The sequence below is a fragment of the Ostreococcus tauri genome, assembly GCF_000214015.3.
Source record: "Ostreococcus tauri WGS project CAID00000000 data, contig chromosome 20, whole genome shotgun sequence".
Taxonomy (NCBI): domain Eukaryota; kingdom Viridiplantae; phylum Chlorophyta; class Mamiellophyceae; order Mamiellales; family Bathycoccaceae; genus Ostreococcus; species Ostreococcus tauri.
The window spans coordinates 11,736-25,274 of NC_014445.2; the positions used below are offsets into that span (position 1 = coordinate 11,736).

Sequence of the window (13,539 nt, forward strand, 5' to 3'; positions counted from 1 at the left end):
CGATCGATCGACGCCACCGAGCGAGATCGAGATCGAATCGATCGAGATCGACGCCACCGATCGAGATCGAGATCGAATCGATCGATCGACGCCACCGATCGCGTCGATCTCGAGATCGATCTCGAGCGATCGCGTGAGCCAATCGAATCGCGCGATTGCGTCGATCCCGTCGCGATCGCGATGGCGGTGCCGACGTCGAGGGACGACGACGCACACGCGCGCGCGACGACCGGGCGACCGAGCGCTCGAGCACGAACGCGGAGAGGCATCACACGCGCGGGACGGCGAGGCGTGACGCGAGAAAGAGGCGATGCGAGCGATGCAGGCGAGAGAATGCGCGACGCGCCGAAGTGGGTTTGGGTTATCCACGGGCGCGCGCGGGCGACGCGCGGTGACGCGAGCGGTGCGCGCGCCCGAGCTGAACACGACGCGATCGAATGAAATCTTCACGGCGGCGCAAGATATCCTCCCGGGGGGGGTGAACTCGCCGGTGCGGGCGTTTAAGAGCGTCGGGGGGGGGCCGATCGTGTTCGAGCGCGTCAAGGATGCGTACGCGTTCGACGTCGACGGGAACAAGTACGTGGATTACGTTGGATCTTGGGGTCCGGCGATCTGTGGACACGCGAATGAACGCGTGAACGCTAAACTCAAGGCGCAGATCGATAAGGGGACGTCCTTTGGGGCGCCGTGCGAGTTGGAAAACATCTTGGGGCAAATGGTGATCGATCGCGTGCCGAGCGTGGAGATGGTGCGATTCTGTAACTCGGGCACCGAGGCGTGCCTGTCGGCGCTTCGCGTGATGCGCGCGTACACGGGTCGGGATAAGATCATCAAGTTTGAGGGATGCTACCACGGACACGCCGACCCCTTCTTGGTCAAGGCGGGTTCGGGCGTCATCACGCTCGGGTTGCCGGATTCTCCGGGTGTCCCGGCCGCCGCGACGGCGACCACGCTGTGCGCGACGTACAACAACCTCGAAGAGGTCAAGGCGCTGTTCGAGGCGAACAAGGGTGAGATTGCCGGCGTGATTCTTGAACCCGTGGTCGGTAACTCGGGCTTCATCGTTCCGGATAAGGAATTCTTGCAAGGCTTGAGAGACGTGTGCACCGCGGAAGGCGCCGTGTTGTGCTTCGACGAGGTCATGACTGGTTTCCGCATCGCCAAGGGGTGCGCCCAAGAGCACTGGGGCGTCACGCCAGATTTGACCACCATGGGTAAGGTCATCGGCGGCGGCATGCCCGTCGGCGCGTACGGGGGCAAGCGAGAGATCATGGACGTCGTCGCCCCGGCCGGTCCGATGTACCAAGCGGGCACGTTGTCCGGTAACCCGCTCGCCATGGTGGCCGGGATCGAAACTCTGAGCATCTTGGGTGAGCCGGGTCAGTACGAAAAGTTGGACAAGATTACCAAGCGCTTGATCGAGGGCATCTTGAAGGCGGGTAGGGACAACGGCCACGCGGTGTGCGGCGGTCACATCAGCGGCATGTTTGGTTTCTTCTTCACCGAAGGTCCGGTTAAGAACTTCACGGACGCGGCGAAGAGTGACACGGCCAAGTTCGGCCGCTGGCACCGCGCCATGCTCGAGGAGGGCGTGTACCTCGCGCCGAGCCAATTCGAAGCCGGCTTTACGTCCTTGGCGCACACCGAGGAAGACATCGACGCCACGATCGCCGCCGCCCAGCGCGCCATGGCTCGCATTTAAGCAATTGAACAATTAAGGAATATCCACGGTTCAAACTGCGCGATTTGAATCACTTGAACACATTTAATGACAAATGAATACTTGCTTTTTTAATCGTTTCGTCGTCGGCGTCGCCCGCGACGCGCGCGTCGACATCGAGCGTTCCGACATCGTCCTCACTCCTCCACGATTGACGAAAACGTCACTCAAAGTTTTCGCGCGAGAGGTTTCGTATGCCAGGCGACGTGCACGCGTCGTCATCGAACCAAAGACCGAGCGCGAGTCTCCACTCGCGCGCTTCTTCATCCGCGCCGCGCGAGAGAGACCGCGCGCGCGAGCAAACGCTCCCGAACATCGCCGAGCACGCGAGGTTCGACGCTCGAACGCTCACTCGAGGCGAAATTCTCGCGCGAACGATTCACGCCGAGCCAAAGCTCAAGGATGGGTCGTCGTACGAGGGTAAGCGACCGGTGTACGCGGTGGACGACTCGCTCGCGGCGCGTCTCGTGAAATCCGGCGACGCGACGCCGAGAGATTTACAGCGCATGGCGTTCGACCTTCGAGGCCGACGAGAACGTCTCACGTTCTTGAGCGATGAAACATTACTCGTGGCGACCGTGGAAGGGGAGAATTTTGCGTGTTTCAGGTACGTCCTGGACGAGGGCGAGTTTGACGCCGAGACGCTTCGGCGATGCGCGGATTTGTGCGCGCGCAGCGGGCACTGGCATTTCGCTCGATATCTCATGGATCGACACGACGTCTTCTTCGACGATACGACGTACAGATCGGCGATCGATGGGAATCAATCAGGATTCGCGTTGGAACTCGTGCGTCATCAGGTGGAATTCGGGAAGAGGACGTTCGCGGTGCTCGTGGACTTTTTTACCGACGCGTGGAGATCCAGACAGTCATCGAACGAGATATCGCTGGAATGCGTGCGAAAAATGCGAGCGTACTTCACTAAAAACTTATCTCACCTCGTTGATGAGGGCTACGACGATTTCGAAGACGAAATAAACGTCGACGTTCCCTTTGATTCCGGGTACGACGGCGCGTGGAAAGAAGACGCGAGCGCGGAGGAAGTTTGGGGTGATTTGATGCGACAAGAGAAAGATTTGGAAGAGTTGTACGCGGCGAACGGACGAGTGCACGATTGGTGCCAAGCGCGAAAGATGCTTCGTCAGAGGTTCGCAGAGGACGTCGAGGCGATGAATAGGAGATGGAGTTGATGAGGCTTCGCCGACGCGAGACGATCGTATCGAGCTCTCAAAGACGTTGATTTGACGCACACGTATGATATCATAACGCACGTAGTAATACATTTTAATAACGAGGAATAATGATCGGTGATGATCTCACCCATCGACAACCCTGAGCGAGCTCGCGTCGGTGGTTCGCACGGGGGCGTTCTCGCACGTGAAGCATCGATTTCCCGCGCGATCGAGCGCGGAGACTATTTCAAACGTGAGCTCCGTTCCGGGAGCGTCGACGCCGCGCGTGATCTCAACATATGCATAGTACGCGTCACCGAGCGAACTCGCGACGCTTATGAAGGCCAAACGACCGTTCATGACGACCTCTGGCGGGGTAACGGGTTCCGAAAACGACACGTAGAGCACGGCGACGTCGCCGTAGTTCACTGTGAAGCTCAGAGTGCCGTCCACGGTGGACCTGTACGGTCGAAGGAACGCGTCGACGACGAACGGCGCGGCGGAATCGAATACGATGGTCGTTCCCATCGTCACTGCGTCGAGGACGAAGACCTCCGTCGCGGAATCGGCGACGCTCAGGAAGACTCTGAACTTCATTGGTCCCTCTTTCACGTACACGCCGCCGTCGCCCAGGCGTCTGGTGACGACGTGCGTCGTCGAGATCGTCTCTGGCGTCGTGAACGATGACGAAGATGTCGTTTTCAGACTCGTCAGCGTCATCTTATCCCGCGCGTCGTCGATGAATTGGACTCGAACGTCCAGCTCGCGCGTCGATTCAATCGCGAGCTCGATCGATACGTGATCGCCGTACGTCGCGTGTCCCTCGAGCGCGTTCGATGAAATCATGCGACACTGGTACGACAAAACAACACCGCTCGTTCGCACCGCGACATCGTCTTGGGTCGACCAGGATTCATTTGATGGATCGTCGTCGTCTCCGCCGTCGGATTCGAAATCGACAAAGTCGTCGTCGTCTTCACCGTCTGGATCTCTCGGAGACGGCATCGACATCGGCGACGGCGGCGGTGGCGCGAGTGGTGGCGATACCATTCCAGAATCGTCCCTGGACGAACGATTTTCGACGAATTCGCGCATCGAAGCGATCTCTCGTCGCACGATGTCCAGCGTGCTCGAGTCGCTCGGCGAGCGGACGGTGAAGCCGTCGTAATCCGGGACCTCGTCCGGGGCGAAGAGCCAAAATAGCGCTCCAGAGCTTCGATCGGTGTCTTCGACGCGCAAGAGCTCGAATACGCGATTGAAAAACATGTCGCGAACGGCGATCGGACGCTTCTTTCCGAACTCTTCGAATATCACCGGCTTATTCGCGCGCGTCGCGCGCTGAAGATGCTCGCGAACCCATCGATCGAGGAACCGAAACTTACTCTCGTCGTCCGAATCCATCCAATCATCCGCCCACACGTGTACGCACGCGAAATCGACGCTCGATCCGAGTAATCGCGTCATATCCACTCCTTGTCGCTCGGCGCCGTTGAACGGATTCAGATCCGATCCGTCGCCTTCGATGAAAAATCCCTCCGTCCCGACGCTCACGAGATGGTTCCCGCGATCGAAATCTTTTATGAACTGGACGAAATGGGTGGACCAGGCGTGGAAGATGTCGCCCTTGGCGTCGCCAGATATCCTCGGTTCGTTAATCAGCTGATACGAAAAGATGCTCGGATCGTCGCGATAATGCTCGCCGGTCGCCGTGTTCACTCGATCGACGATTTTCCTGATAAAGTCCTCGAAGTATTTCCGACACGTCGGTGAGGAGTAAAAATCTTCTCGACGGTGAATCTCGGGCGCGTCGCCGCTCTCTTTCGCCCATCGAACGTACCGATCGATCCCGCCGTAGTCTTCCCAGTGATTCGTCAGGGTGAGAATGAATCGCACCTTCCCCCTCGCTCGCGCTAATATTTCATCCAAGGCGACGAAATTCTTCTCCACAAACTCTCCTCGTCTCGGCTGCATCGCGCGCCCGTCGAACGACCTCTCATCGCCGTCCATGAACGCCCACGTCCTGATTACGTCGATTCCGAGCGCAATCGCGTCGTCCATCGTCTTCTCCGCCTTTTCCTTCTCCTTCGCGTTCCCCAACCAATCGTACCTCAACGAGTACGCATTCGCACCGCGCGCGGTGAGCCGTCGAGCCGTCACACCGTCGACGAAGGCGCGATTCGTCGAGTCCACGCGCGCGATTCCGAACGCCTCGGCGCCCGCGCGCGCCGACGCCCACGCCATCATCATCGCGACGATCGCCCGTCGACCCCTCGCGCCCGGCCCGCGCGCGCTCGAACAGTCACTCAAAACCCCCCGCGCGCGATGCCGTGGCGCCGTCACCCTTCCAACGCTCGCCCGTCGTCGCGTCGCGTCCCGTTCGCCACCGTCTCGGACGACACGACGATTCATGTCGCGCGCATCCATCGTCGTCCCGACCCACCGCGCCCGCGCCGCCGCGCCCGTGGACGGGCGAATTAAAATGACCCGCGTCGCGTCGCCGCGGCGTCGTCCCGCGCGCGTCGTCGCGGGCGTCGACGCGACGTCGTGCCGTCGGCGGTCGGCGCGCGCGCGTATAAATCGCGCGCGTGCTCGCACACACGGCCATCGAGGGCACAGTACGACGTCCACCGCCGCGATCGTCACCCGCGGGATGGTCCTGAACCCTACAGCTGAACCCTAAAGCCCTCGACACGGCGGGCGATCGCCGCGCGCGCGTCGCACCGCCGCGCGCGCTCGGACGCGATGAGCGACAGCGAGAGCGAGTACGACGTCGAGGAGGAAGAGATCGATGAGTCGGAGTTCACGTGTGAGAACGTACGCGCGACGACGCGGTGGATGGGGTGTGCACGCGATCGCGAGGATTCGACCGCGGTGGGGTGACGCGGCGCGCGGGCGGCGCGCGCGTCGTTCGATCGCGAACGCGGCGTGGTGATTTGATCGATCGCGGGGTTGGTTGACTGACGAGCGCGCGCGCGCGATGAAACAGCCGGATGTGGTGACGAAGTATAAGATTGCGGCGGATTGCGCCAACGCGGCGCTCAAGGTCGCGACGGACGCGTGCGTCGTCGGCGCGAAAATCGTCGACTGTTGTCAGGCTGGGGACGATTCCTTGGAGAAGGAGACGGCGAAGTATTACAACAAGAAGGATAAGGATGGGAATAAGGTCGAGAAGGGCGTGGCGTTTCCCACGTGCGTGAGCGTGAATAACCAGGTGTGTCACGCGTCGCCGAACGCCGACTGCGACGCCGTCCTCAAGGAGGGTGATTGCGTCAAGATTGATCTCGGTGCGCACATCGATGGATACGTCGCGACTTCTGCGCACACGTTTGTGATCGGTCAAGATAAAATCACGGGTCAAGTCGCGGACGTGATGAAGGCGTGCGAGTTGGCGAGCGAAATCGTCATTCGTAAGCTCCGCCCCGGGGCTTCCACCGCCGACATCTCGGAGACGATTGAAAACGTCGCCAAGGATTTCGGCGTGAACGTGGTCGAGGGTGTGATGACGCATAATATGAAGCGCTTCATCATCGACGGAAACAAGGTCATTTTGAACAAGCAAACGCCGGAGATGAAGGCGGAACCGACGGAGATTGAAATGTACGAGACGTACGCGCTCGACATCGTCATGTCCTCGGGCGAGGGGAAACCGAAACAAAGAGACGAGAGAGAGACGAGAGTTTACAAGCGCGCGATCGAGAAGAACTATCAACTCAAGATGGCGAACTCGCGAGCGGTGTTCTCAGAGATCTCCAAGCGATTCCCCACGATGCCCTTCACCGCTCGGGCGCTGCAGGAGAAGCGCGTCAACTTTGGTCTCGTCGAGTGCTGTAACCACGGTCTTTTGCACTCCTACCCGGTGCTGTACGAAAAGGACGGCTCCGCTGTGGCGCATATCAAGAGCACGTTCTTGGTGTTGAAGAATGGGAACGACCGAATCACCACCTTTGCGCCGCAAGCGGTGGAGTCGGACAAGAAGCTTAGCGACACGGCGCTTTACGACCTGATCGCGCAGCCGCTGAAACCGCCGAAGAAGCCCAAGGCTAAGAAGTAGGTTTGTTTTGTGATGAGAAAAAAAGCCGATTTTCTACTACAGGATGATTCTTAATGCATCTACTACACGCGCCGCGATGAATGAATGATCTTCAGTATGTGGAAGAAAGTTTCGATTACGACACAAACTCCGTCGTCATGCCGTCGCTTACGCCACCTCCCGGGGCACGAACGCAGAGCAAGACGCGAGCGAGTGTCGTGACTGGTTTGCCGTTGCGTTCGCTTTGCAGAACCTCGGCACCCTCCATGACGTCCACGCTCTCCGCCGCGGCGTTGCTCCCCGCGAGCACGAGGGATGACTTTTTGGAAACCAAGTAATATCTTCCCATTCTCGGCGTCTGCTCGCCGCGGTCGGCGATCAAAAGCCCCGGTTCGGCCTTGTCACTGATCCCGTTCATATTCGTCTTCGACGTGTCGTCGACGAAGAGCGCGAGCGGGGTGATTGAGCACGCCAAGAGCTCCCAGTTGGGCAACGCGACCCACTCCGTGTTGGACTGCGGGGAGAAGACGCCGAAGAGGTTTCCATCCTTTTCAATCGTCCCCGCCGTCTTTATCTTGGCACTGGTCACCCTGATCAGGTTTCCGACCACTGGAACGGGTCTGTAACCGAGCTCCTCCTCCTCCAAACGAACAACCTGAACCTCGGCGGTGATGTTTTCGTCGCCGGCGACCAGTCCCGCGCCGCTCGGCGCGCCGCCGTTAATTTGCGCGACAAACATCTGCACAGCCTGCTCCAAGCGCACCTTCGCCGATTCGCTCAGAGCGTACTTGATCCCGCGCTCGTAAATCCTTTGTGCCTCCTCCTCGCCCTGCCATCGCTGCAATTCCAAGATGTCCCGATACAACTTGTATGCCAAGATGTCCCCCGGAACATTCGTAAAGTCTCGAGCCGCCATCGTGGACGCGCCGGCTTTTTTGATCTCATACGCCTTGACCAACTCCCTGGACTGATCGGAGTCGAACGCGTTATCGACGATGAACTCCGCGGCCACCGCTCTGACGGCGGCGGGGAGGTACATGATTTGCGACAGATTCGGCGCGCCCGTGTACTCGTCGTCGAAGTACTCGAGCTTTTCGTCTGGAAACTTAACCCCTTCCTTCAAAGAGGCGTAGCACTGCAACCACGTGACCCAAAGCGCTTGTTCTTTGGGTTCGATCCCGGTGACGTCAAAAATGTCGTTCGGTTGAAACCCCTTGGCGTTGAGCGGGCGAATAAACTTGGCCAATCGATGCCACGTTCCGGCGCGCGAGCGCATCAACATCATCATGCGATCCGGGTCGTCCTCCTCGGCGCTCACTTTTGCCGTCTCAAAAGTCTCCGGGGGCTTAAACGGCTCGAACGCGCCTTGAAGTTCACCACCAACCTTCGGTATGACCCCCGCCGGACCCTTACGCTCGCCTTCCACGAACGACGCGCCTCCCGGTTTAGAGAAGGTTTGCGTCCCGCTCAGCGGATTCGTGCGCACCGCGTCGGCGTCGAACCCATCCATGCCCGGAAGCACCAACCCTCCACCCCCCGGTGCGCCCCCACGTGACCCACCACCACGCCGAGGGTCACCACCTCGTCCACCGAACGTCGGCAACGAGCTCGGATCGAACTCGAACTCGTTCCCCGCGCGCGGCGCCCGCGAACCCGCCCGCGCGGCGTCCGCCCCGCGCGTCCGTCTCCACACCCCTCGCGCGCCCAAAGCGCTCGCCCCACACGCGCGCGGGACGGTCGACATACTGTTTACACCCCAGCGCGCGCTTTCTCACACCCTCGCGCGCGCGAGCGACCCCTCGGCGGGACCACGTCCGCGCGATGACGCTCGATTGCGTTTCGCGCGGAATCGACGACGCGCGCGACGCGTTCGACGCGCGCGAACGCGTCGCGGACGGGTGCAAACGACGCCCGCGGTGCGCGCGCGGTGCGAACGACGACGGCGACGACGCGGCGACGTGCGAGGGGTCGACGATGTCCAGCGCGCGCGGCGTGGGGTCGAGGCGGCGCGCGCCGGGGGGGGGGTCACGTATTTACGATGGAATATGTCTATGGACGCACGTCGTGTGAACGAGGGAAACCCTCGATCGCGGTCGGGGTGTGGTGTTCGTATTGCGTCCGCCGTAAAGCGATGTGTGTGATTTTCGAGCGTCCTCGGGACGTCCTCGCGTGTGTGTCGTGTGTACACATGGGGTATATTGACTTACAATACTGTGATGTACGCCCGCCCCGACGACCCATGCGCGCGTGTGTGTGTCGTGTGTACACATGGGGTATATGGACACACACTACGGTGATGTCCGCCCGCCCCGACGACGCCCGCGCGCGCGTCGCGACGTCCGCCTTTCCGCGACGCGCGTGCGCACTCGACACCGATGGCGCAGGGCAAGAACAAGCGCATGTCCAAGGGCAAGAAGGGCGGCAAGAAGAAGGCGTACGTCGTCCTCGACGCGATGCGCGCGCGAACGCGGACGACGGACGCGCGCGGGCGCGATCGCGCGGATGACCGCGCGCGAGTAGGGCTTTGCCCGCGCGATCGCGCGCGTCGCGTGCGCGCGGGCGTGATGGGCACGGTGGATCGCGATGTCGAGGGATCGATCGTGGGAGATCACGCGGGATATCGACGACGCGCGGGGGGGGGAGTACGGGGGGCGCGCGCGCGCACGGCGGGATCTTTTCACGACACGCGTGCTTCCTCGAGGATTCGCGGCGCGCCGGATGACTGACTGTGTACGCGCTCGTGACGAACGCAGCGTCGACCCGTTCACGAAGAAGGACTGGTATGACATCAAGGCGCCGAGCATGTTCTCCGTCAGAAACATCGGCAAGACGCTCGTGACGCGGACGCAAGGAACCAAGGTACGGAAGGATGCGAGCGATGGGGAAAGCCCTAAGACCTAGACGCGCGCGCGTCCGAGCGACGCGACGCGCGCGCGTGAAGCCCTGTTGACGCGGAGACTGACGAAATCGTATCCATTTTACGCTCACGCAGATCGCGTCCGACGGATTGAAGGGTCGCATCTTCGAGATCTCGCTCGCCGATTTGAACAACGACGAAGATCAATCTTTCCGCAAGATGAAGCTCAAGTGCGAAGACGTGCAAGGCAAGAATGTCTTGACCAACTTTGCCGGCATGGACTTCACCACGGATAAGATCCGCTCGCTCGTTCGCAAGTGGTTCTCCCTCATCGAGTGCTTCGTCGACGTCAAGACGACGGATGGCTACTCCTTGAGAGTGTTCTGCATCGGTTTCACCAAGCGCCGCATCGACCAAGCCAAGCGCACGTGCTACGCGCAGAGCGCGCAAATTCGTCGCATTCGCGCCAAGATGGTTGAAATCATCACCCGTGAGTGCACGACGTGCGACTTGAAGGAACTCGTCCTCAAGTTCATCCCGGAGGTCATTGGCAAGGAGATTGAAAAGTCTTGCTCGGGCATTTACCCGCTTCAAAACGTGTACATTCGCAAGGTCAAGGTTCTCAAGGCGCCGAAGTTTGACCTCACCAAGCTCATGGAAGTGCACGGTGACTACAGCAACGAAGCCGTCGGCCAACCGGTTGAACGCCCGGCCGAGGAGAAGAAGGAGGAGGCGACCGAGGCGTAAGTGCGTCGATGAAGATGATGTGAGAGTCGCGCGTCGAAAGTCGTCGCGCGTCTGGGGGGGTGTTTGAAACCGCGAGTCGAGTCGGGGAGGCTCAACTTCTAGATTAAATTTCTCGATCGAATCGCGTGAGATCTGAGCGCGTTGTAATCACTATTGATAACTCGCGTTGACGAAAGAACACTGTCGAGCGACGCGCGCGCGGCGCGATGATTGGAACAAACTTTGCGTTTACAAATTGTGCTTTTTTGAAGGCGCCTCGCGACGCGCGCGTGTTAAATCACGCGATTTATCGCGTCTTTTTGACCGTCCCCATCGTCGTCGTCGCTCACTTAAACATCGCCTTGATCTCATCGAATCGAGGCGCGGCGTACAAGTCGCCCGAGGCCGCAAACGTGGGCTCGCTCGCGAGCAAATTGCTCGCCGCCTGCGCGACATCCGCCGCGGTGACCGCGCGAACCTCGGCGATGAAATCATCCGCGGATTTGCGGTACTTGTACGTCAACATTTGCCGACCGATGTCTTCGGCGATGACCGCCTTGGACTCGAGGTTCATCAGGATGGAGCTCACGGTCGCGTTCTTCGCCCGTTCGAGCTCCTTGGCGTCGATCCCACCCTTGGCGGCGACGGCTTGGAGCTCGCTCGCCATAACCTTGGCCATGTCGCCGACGTGCGCCGAGTTCGCCATGGCGGAGATCCCGACGATTCCGGTGTCGTTGAAGATGCTGTGGAACGCCGTGCAGTTCTGGGCCCAGGAGTATCGGTTGAGAACTCGAGTGTACAGGCGCGAGTACATCCCCTTGCCCGGCCCCCCGGCGGAGAACGAGCCGCCGCCGCCCAAGAGCATGGTGAGCACCGTCATCGCCGTCGACGCCTTGACGTCGCGCCAACCACCCTTGAACTCAAATCCAAGAATCATGCTCGCGATCGGGGCGTCCGTCTTTTGGCGGAAATCCCCCCCGGTGTACGTCGACGCCTCTTGCGGCGACCCGGTCGAGGAGCCGTCCGCGGTGAGCAACAAGGGTTCAGCGATGCGAACGAGCTCGTCGTGATCGATCCCACTCGCCGCGAGAACGATTCTCGACGCCTTCATGTTCTCCCGCACGAACTCTCTGAGCGAGTCGCCGTCGATGTGCGAGAGGTCGCCTCCCGGGGCGACGAGCGGCGCCCCCAAACCCCCGGAATACGCCGTCGCGTGCGCCGCCTCCATCAACATCGCCTGCGGGTTCTCGTTCAGCTCCTTCACCTCTTCCTTCAACGACTTCACCACTTCTTCAATCTCGTAATCGTGCAACGACGCGTTCATCGCGCAATCGAGCAACAGTTCCGTCGTCTCCGCCGCGCGCGTCTTCAACGCATCCGCGGCGAAACAAAACTGTTCCCGACTCGCGCTCGCGCTCAGATTCGCCCCGATCACCTCACACTCACGCGTGACGCGAAACGCACTCCTGTTCGACGTCGATTTAAACGCCGCGCGTTCCAGCGCGTGCGCGAAACCTCTCTGCCACGGCTTTTCATGCGCGCTCCCGACGTCGCAGTACGCCCCCAGGGCGACCGTCACCCCCGGCGTGTTCTCACTCGCGATCGTCGCCCCGTTCTTCAGCACCGTCGTCGACGTCGTCGGTCGCGGCGGCGTCGCGATCGCACCGCGCGCGTCGACGTCGTCGCCGTACGCCGCATCCATCGGCGGGAGGGTCGCGATCGCGCCGCGCGATGAAAACATTCCATCGAACACCGAGCGCGCGCGCGACCCTGTCGCGCTCGGCGTCGACAGCGCCGGTTTCGCCGCCGACGCGAGCGCGCGACGGAACGCTCGAGACGCGGGCATGGCGCGCGTCGGCGTCGCGCGTGACGCGATCTCGCGATCGATCGTCGATCGTCGCGCGGGCGCCCCTAAACCCTACGTGTACGTGTAGGGTTTAGGTTGAGGGCACGATGGACCGACGCGGCCACGGCGCGATCGACGCGACGGTCGCGCTCGCCGTGCTCGTCCCCGACGTCGACGCGCACGGGCGCGGCATCGGTGGTGTCCGTGTCCATGCGCGCGCGCACGTCCGTCGCGCGTCCACGCGTGCCGCCGCGCGCGTCGCGTCGCGCGCGCGGTCGGGGACGATTCGCATCGCGACGTCCATCACGACCGGACGCGTGGTGATGTCGATGTAGATGTAAATCACGACCGATCGATCGTGATCTCACGTACCGAGTCTCGATCGGCGCGCGCGCGCGCATCGCGGGGTGTAGGGTTCAGACGACGTCCGTCGCGCGCGTCGACGCGCGCGTCCCGTCGTCGCGAGCGATCGATCGATCGATCGAGATCGTCGTCCGAACGAGGCACCGAGACAGACATCGCAAAAACCAGGCACCGAGACAGACATCGCAAAAACCAGGCACCGACGATGGCGCCCGTAAAAACCAGGCACCCACCGACCGACGCCGGCGACGCATCGCATCATCCATTCGCCCCGCATCCCCGGTCGCGTCGATATCGTCCACGACGACGCCCGCGCGATGCCCGCGCGCGTGCATGACCCCGCGCGCGGCACCGTGACCGAGGACGAGGACGCGCGCGACGTCGACGATGCGATGGGACGATTGATTCAAACCATGATCGCGCGATCGCGCGATGACGATGGATCGATCGACGGCGTCGTCGACCCCGCGGACGTCGCTCGAGCGCGGGCGATGACGTCGATGGTGGCCGTGACGTTGCCGCGCGTGCTCGAGACGATCGCGCGGGTGACGGTGGGGGCGATGGAGACGCGGGCGGGGGAGACGCGGGAGGCGCTCGCGCGCGCGCTCGAGACGTCGCGACGGCGATGCGAGGCGTTGGAGACGCGGTTGCGTGACGCCGAGGACGCGTTGGATGGTGTGCGGGAGCGATTGGGACGGGAGATGTTGCGACGGGGGGGGGATGAGGATGAACACGGGGAGGGGGCGACGCGGGAATCGTTACGGAACGAACTCGAGTTGTATCGCGAGGCGTGTCGACGCTATCGTAAACGCGCGGAACATTTCG

The 13,539-nt window shown here is 61.5% G+C and overlaps 8 protein-coding genes across 8 annotated transcripts; 5 read left to right on the forward strand and 3 right to left on the reverse strand.

Annotated features, from left to right (window-relative positions):
- Nucleotides 1-319: 319 nt before the first annotated feature.
- Nucleotides 320-1,702, forward strand: OT_ostta20g00080 (Tetrapyrrole biosynthesis,glutamate-1-semialdehyde aminotransferase; the record flags this gene model as incomplete). The annotated part of the gene is made up of 1 exon (XM_022985542.1): nt 320-1,702. The coding sequence occupies one exon, from the start codon at nt 320-322 to the stop codon at nt 1,700-1,702; it is 1,383 nt and encodes a 460-aa protein (XP_022840599.1).
- Nucleotides 1,703-1,914: 212 nt separating this feature from the next.
- On the forward strand, nt 1,915-2,910 carry OT_ostta20g00090 (unnamed product; the record flags this gene model as incomplete). The annotated part of the gene is made up of 1 exon (XM_022985593.1): nt 1,915-2,910. The coding sequence occupies one exon, from the start codon at nt 1,915-1,917 to the stop codon at nt 2,908-2,910; it is 996 nt and encodes a 331-aa protein (XP_022840600.1).
- A 126-nt stretch (nt 2,911-3,036) lies between these two features.
- Nucleotides 3,037-5,133, reverse strand: OT_ostta20g00100 (Glycoside hydrolase, catalytic domain; the record flags this gene model as incomplete). The annotated part of the gene is made up of 1 exon (XM_003084345.2): nt 3,037-5,133. One exon carries the CDS (start codon nt 5,131-5,133, stop codon nt 3,037-3,039), a length of 2,097 nt encoding a protein of 698 aa, XP_003084393.2.
- A 501-nt stretch (nt 5,134-5,634) lies between these two features.
- OT_ostta20g00110 (Peptidase M24, methionine aminopeptidase) lies at nt 5,635-6,943 on the forward strand (the record flags this gene model as incomplete). The annotated part of the gene is made up of 2 exons (XM_022982400.1): nt 5,635-5,706; nt 5,858-6,943. The coding sequence occupies 2 exons, from the start codon at nt 5,635-5,637 to the stop codon at nt 6,941-6,943; spliced, it is 1,158 nt and encodes a 385-aa protein (XP_022840601.1).
- A 115-nt stretch (nt 6,944-7,058) lies between these two features.
- On the reverse strand, nt 7,059-8,666 carry OT_ostta20g00120 (unnamed product; the record flags this gene model as incomplete). Its single annotated transcript, XM_003084347.2, has 1 exon — nt 7,059-8,666. One exon carries the CDS (start codon nt 8,664-8,666, stop codon nt 7,059-7,061), a length of 1,608 nt encoding a protein of 535 aa, XP_003084395.2.
- A 631-nt stretch (nt 8,667-9,297) lies between these two features.
- OT_ostta20g00130 (Ribosomal protein S3Ae) lies at nt 9,298-10,526 on the forward strand (the record flags this gene model as incomplete). The annotated part of the gene is made up of 3 exons (XM_022982495.1): nt 9,298-9,356; nt 9,676-9,781; nt 9,915-10,526. 3 exons carry the CDS (start codon nt 9,298-9,300, stop codon nt 10,524-10,526), a joined length of 777 nt encoding a protein of 258 aa, XP_022840602.1.
- A 325-nt stretch (nt 10,527-10,851) lies between these two features.
- On the reverse strand, nt 10,852-12,207 carry OT_ostta20g00140 (Metalloenzyme, LuxS/M16 peptidase-like; the record flags this gene model as incomplete). The annotated part of the gene is made up of 1 exon (XM_003084348.2): nt 10,852-12,207. One exon carries the CDS (start codon nt 12,205-12,207, stop codon nt 10,852-10,854), a length of 1,356 nt encoding a protein of 451 aa, XP_003084396.2.
- An 824-nt stretch (nt 12,208-13,031) lies between these two features.
- Nucleotides 13,032-13,539, forward strand: OT_ostta20g00150 (unnamed product; the record flags this gene model as incomplete). The annotated part of the gene is made up of 1 exon (XM_022982593.1): nt 13,032-13,539. A coding segment is annotated over one exon (508 nt), but the record flags the coding sequence as incomplete, so codon positions are not given.